The sequence below is a fragment of the Rhagoletis pomonella genome, unplaced genomic scaffold (genome assembly GCF_013731165.1).
Source record: "Rhagoletis pomonella isolate Grant_MI unplaced genomic scaffold, Rhpom_1.0 Rhpom_scaffold_11623, whole genome shotgun sequence".
Taxonomy (NCBI): Eukaryota; Metazoa; Arthropoda; class Insecta; order Diptera; family Tephritidae; genus Rhagoletis; species Rhagoletis pomonella.
The window spans coordinates 1-5,046 of record NW_023470154.1 but is presented as its reverse complement, the minus strand read 5'-3'; the positions used below and the strand labels follow the sequence as shown (position 1 = coordinate 5,046).

Sequence of the window (5,046 nt, the reverse complement as noted above, 5' to 3'; positions counted from 1 at the left end):
AACAAAGTTATAATACCCTTGTGCACAAGTGCGCTCGGGTATAAAAAAATTTATTTTATTTCATTACACTTTTAGACAACTTATTGCTAAAGCCAAACAGTAAAACGTTAAGACCACTTCGTCAGCAGATTTTTCAATTAGTCTTGCGAAGACTTGCGTTCAAGATAGTCTTTGGAAAGACTGTGGTGAGTTGCCAGAATTATCCCGTTATAATAAAAAATACGAGATGAAGTAAAATGAAATGAAGTGAAGTGGAAGGAAATGAAAGGAAAACAAGTGAGAGGAATTGAAAGCAAAAAAAAACGAAATTAAAGGAAACGAATTGTAAGACATAAGGTAAATAAACATATTAAAAATTCAGTTATAATTAACTGACATCAAATTAAATAATAAAAATTAATTAACTTATAAAAGTAAAACTATGAGAAATAAAAAATAGGAATTTTTGGGGCTGAGTGGCTTTTTAATTAAAAATTTGCATCGTCAGAAAATTTTTAAGGAGCGCTGCCCACTGCAGTATTTTCACAAATGGTCCAATTTCTCAGAAGGCACATCTTCTTCGCATAATATAGTTCTATTTCAATTTCGAATATATCGAATATTTATTTAGTTGTTCTTAATTTCATTTCTTATCCAATCCAGATAGGCGCCAATATGCGTATAAACACCAGAAAAACCTCTCCTCAGTGAGTATTCATAACTCAATGTGTTCACGCCAACTAAAAAATACGATTGAACTTTCCCGATCTCCACTAAATTCATCAAAGCTCCACCCGAGTCAACTACGATGCTGTCAGCCGCACTTTTACCAGCTGCGCAGATGTGACGATCGGTCAAATTAACGCCAGCCGTAGTAGAATATTGGATCATGCATGCTGTCAAATTTTGCACCGCAAGAGAAGACTTCATTTTAAAGCTGCTTATTTCACTCGCGCTCTTTGCGCTCCAACCGGCAACGTACATAGTGGTGTCTACCGAAGGATACGCAAGGTGGCTACTGTCGAAAGGCAAACATATCGGACTAATGAAGCGAGTAAATGAAACTACTTCAGCTAAGCGCAGCAGTGCTAAGTCGTTATTTGTCGAATTGTATTCTGGATGAGTAATCAACTTTTCTACAGCCACATCATATTGTGTGGGTGCGCAGATTTCGTGTTCGGCATTTTTACTTTGACAATCCTTACTCACTTGAGTAGCCCATTCACCCAAGCGTACGCCAGTTAACTTACTAATACCAGCTTCCACTTCAAGACAATGCGCAGCGGTGAGCACAAAATGCTCGTGGATAAGCGTACCTCCACAGGGAAAACTGAGTTGACCTCTTGCTGCGGGAAAGAAAAGAGAATGACCAGCTGTTATTGTTGTATTACTGAAATATCAATCTGAAAATTACGATTAGTGTAGACGAGAAATGCCGTCCAGGGATATTCATCGATATCTGTTGTTGTGGTAGCAGTATCATCGGAATTATTTTCTACTAATACTTTTCCGCAGTACGGAGGCATTGGTAAAAATGTATATTCAGTCATTGAAATATCGGGACAACAAACCTAGTAAATATTGTGTAAACTTTTAATACATATCTACTAGAAACCTTTCAGCTTTAGTACTTACCATCGGAAATCTATCTGCATCTGCACAAAAACTGGCACGCAAGTATTGCATATCATTCTCGAAAAACTCATTTTTGTGCATTATTTTCATTAAAGATTTGCACTGAATGAGTGATAAGCAAATACCAGCCACTTGATTGGGAGTTTCGCATTTTCTCTCCACCAGAGTAGCTTGTGGTTGAAGGGTAGATAAAATTTAAACTCATTTCCAAGGCTTAGCTAAGATTAACATATTTAGGTACCTGTTGTAGTAGTTCTCACCTCTTCTTCCACTATCTCTAACGTTTTGGGGCAACAAACCTATAAAGAAATTTTGGTTTTAAACACAATTACGCCATTTTGTTCACTGGCTATGTAATATATAAGGTAGTTGCCAGTTTTGAAAGACCGTAGGTAAGATACGTGTGTTTGAAAGATTGTGTGTTTATGCTGGCACGAAAGTCATACAAACAAAAAGCTCCCTTGCCAACTTTCACTGTGAAAAGCTCTTTGAAAGTGAAAGTACTTGAAAATGCTCCGGAGATGCATGCCTTTTACTCGCTCTTATCACAGAATAAACAGTATATATATATACTGTTTATTCTGTGCTCTTATCCAACAGTCGCAATGGCCGGGTGAGCAAAGCACTGGCGTGTCATTCGAGAGATCTGAGGTTCGAATCCTTGGGCAGAATTTTTAATTTTTAAATTCATTTTAATTTTTAAAAACTTATTTTAAGTTTTTTTTCTTTCTTTTTTCAAACTAAATTTTTTTGCTAATTTAATTTTTAGACATTATTTTTTAAAAGAAACAAATTTTTTTGATTCAATTTAATTTTTGAAACCCATACGAAACACGGCTTTCACCGTGCAATCTGTGCCCCGAGAAAACGGCCCTTAGATTTTATTGATGTAATAAATGGTTATTATTTTTTTCTCAATTTCATTTAGTTTTCAAGAACTTATTTTATTTATTTCAAATTAATTTAATTTACTTTTACTTTTTATATTCAATTCTTTCAATTTCACATAATTTTAAGAAACTTATTTTATTTATTTTTTCAATTTTTTTAATAAATATTATTTAGTTTTGTAATTTTTTTTATGTTATTGTTTTATAAATAACACTTTATTAATTTTGAGAAACTGATTTTATATTGTTATTTTTTTAATGTTATTGTTTTTGCTCTTTTAGTGTTTAGATTTTATTATTTCAAAACGAAAAATATACTTATTTATTTTTTTTCTTTTGATGCAATTTTTTTTAATCTTTAGATTTTATTCTCTTAAAAGAAACAAATCTATTTTTATTTAATTATTATTCTATTAATTAAATTTTTCTGTTGTTAATTAAATTTTCTCATATTTTTTATTATTTTTAAATTTTAATTCTTTTGTATGCGTTTTGCCAAGAGACAAACAGAATAACGCCAAGGCCTCTTCGCTAGCAGATCGTTCAATTAGTCTTTCGACGACAGGTATTTGCCAGAACCTGATAACCTATTAGGAATGGAAAACAAAATTTCCAAGTTTTACCCCGTTTTTACCCGGCATTTTACCTAAATTTAGGTAGGTAAATGTTCCTTAAATATGAATAGGTATGTATTTTGAAGTGTATTATTAAAAAAAAAAACGGTAACGTATTCACGTTTTAAATCATATTAAACTCATTTGGCTGTAAAAAGACAAAACTATGTTTTAGAAAAGGAGAATCACTCTCCTCCACGTTCTTCGATCTGAAAATTATGTCTCTCTGGTAAAATGAACTACAGTTACGTTTCTTTGACCACCATTTGGTATCATTTGTATCCCCCTCCTCAATGAATGGAAGCTAAACAAGTTTCCCTAACCAAAAAATTGCTGAAATGTATGTAAATAAAAATGATTTCCTGAAAAATTATTTGGCTACGTTCCAAATGTACATACATGTTATTGTTCTAGATATCGTTTAGCACATCGCAAATCGAGCAGCTGTTTGAGCGTGAACACCAAAAAGCGGTAGCATAATCAAGGTAAGGTTAGACGAACAGCTTTAGTTAAACAGTTCACTCGGATACCGCACAAGCCCATGGTGATGCCTAGTAGAGGATTTACCCACACCTCTCCCTGTACATACTTATGTCCTTAAACCTTAGTGAAGTTTTCGAACAATTGGACCGTTTTTTCTATAATGCGTGGCACGCGCATTGAAAATGCTGGATGGACCTCATTTCTACAGCTCTACAGAAATCGTCGCCCGTTGCTCAAATCAGGCGATCAAGTGATCAATGGTCCGCTATTCCGGTTAGAATCAAACTAGTATTTTAATATCGAGTGGTCTGAATAAATATTAGAGGCACTAAAAATTTTAAGAATTCCAACTATTTCCTTGTACTTAGTTTATGCATACCTTTTCACTACACACAAAATACCAAACAAGTAAGAAACAACTCTTCGAGTAAGCAGTACTTACTCTCACTTCCTCTGAATTTGGGCTCTCACATTCGCATTCTACTAAATATTGTAACTCTTCTTGGGTTAGGCTTTCTTTTTGATGAAGTTTCAATAAAGAATTGCAGTTTTCCAAAGCTATACAGTCACCAAGTGCGCCATTTGGAGTCACGCATGTTTCATTGCCGGGGACTGAAAGTAAATTTCGTTACAAAACTTAACTTGAATTTGAAGTATTTTTATTACCTTCAATTCCAGGTCCATTTTCTGTTCCAATTTCAATTTTGGTTGTGGTTGTGTCTGCGTGCGCTAGTGGTACTTCCAGCTTTGGGCAACATATCTAATAGTTATTTTGATTAGTTAATCAAGTTTCCACTTAAGAAAAGTTTTCAACAATGACTTACCAAAGGAACTTTGTTGTCATATCCACATTGATTAGCTCGCAACAAAACTATTTCAGCTTGTGTTGGATTGGCTTTTAATACTATATTCATCATAACGCTGCAATTCTGTATTGGTATACACTCACCAACCATCTCAAATGATGTTACGCAGGATGGAAATGAGGTAACTGAAAATTAGATGGTGATTAAAAGTTCGCTTACTTATTTAAGCTGGAAATGTGCACAATTTTTAAAATTAATATTAAATACTTAACACCACTTGAAGGCGGTATATGGCCAATATGTGGACAGAAAACGAACAGCTGCGTTTACCGCTACCGGGACATGGAGACACAATGACAAAGGAAAATTCATAGATATAGACCCTTTATCGTTGTCAAAGATAAATATAAAGATAAAGACAAAGATAAAGAAGATGAAGATGAAGATGAAGATGAAGATGAAGATGAAGATGAAGATGAAGATGAAGATGAAGATGAAGATGAAGATGAAGATGAAGATGAAGATGAAGATGAAGATGAAGATGAAGATGAAGATGAAGATGAAGATGAAGATGAAGATGAAGATGAAGATGAAGATGAAGATGAAGATGAAGATGAAGATGAAGATGAAGATGAAGAT

General features: G+C 33.8%; 1 protein-coding gene across 1 annotated transcript; it reads right to left on the bottom strand.

Moving 5' to 3' along the window:
* Positions 1 to 462: 462 nt before the first annotated feature.
* LOC118756696 (serine protease easter-like) lies at positions 463 to 4,588 on the bottom strand. Its single transcript, XM_036491445.1, has 7 exons — positions 4,426 to 4,588; positions 4,268 to 4,361; positions 4,044 to 4,213; positions 1,856 to 1,913; positions 1,615 to 1,784; positions 1,394 to 1,550; positions 463 to 1,325 (listed from the first exon to the last, which is right to left on the bottom strand). Exons 1-7 carry the CDS (start codon positions 4,555 to 4,557, stop codon positions 607 to 609), a joined length of 1,500 nt encoding a protein of 499 aa, XP_036347338.1. The 5' UTR covers positions 4,558 to 4,588; the 3' UTR covers positions 463 to 606.
* Between the last annotated feature and the right edge of the window lie 458 nt (positions 4,589 to 5,046).

Coding starts and splice junctions, on each gene's coding strand:
- LOC118756696 (XM_036491445.1), bottom strand. CDS start 4,557: ATGGTTGGTGAGTGTATACCAATACAGAATTGCAGCGTTATGATGAAT. Junction 4,362..4,425: donor ATGACAACAAAGTTCCTTTG/GTAAGTCATTGT, acceptor AATAACTATTAG/ATATGTTGCCCAAAGCTGGA. Junction 1,914..4,043: donor CAAATTCAGAGGAAGTGAGA/GTAAGTACTGCT, acceptor ATTTCTTTATAG/GTTTGTTGCCCCAAAACGTT.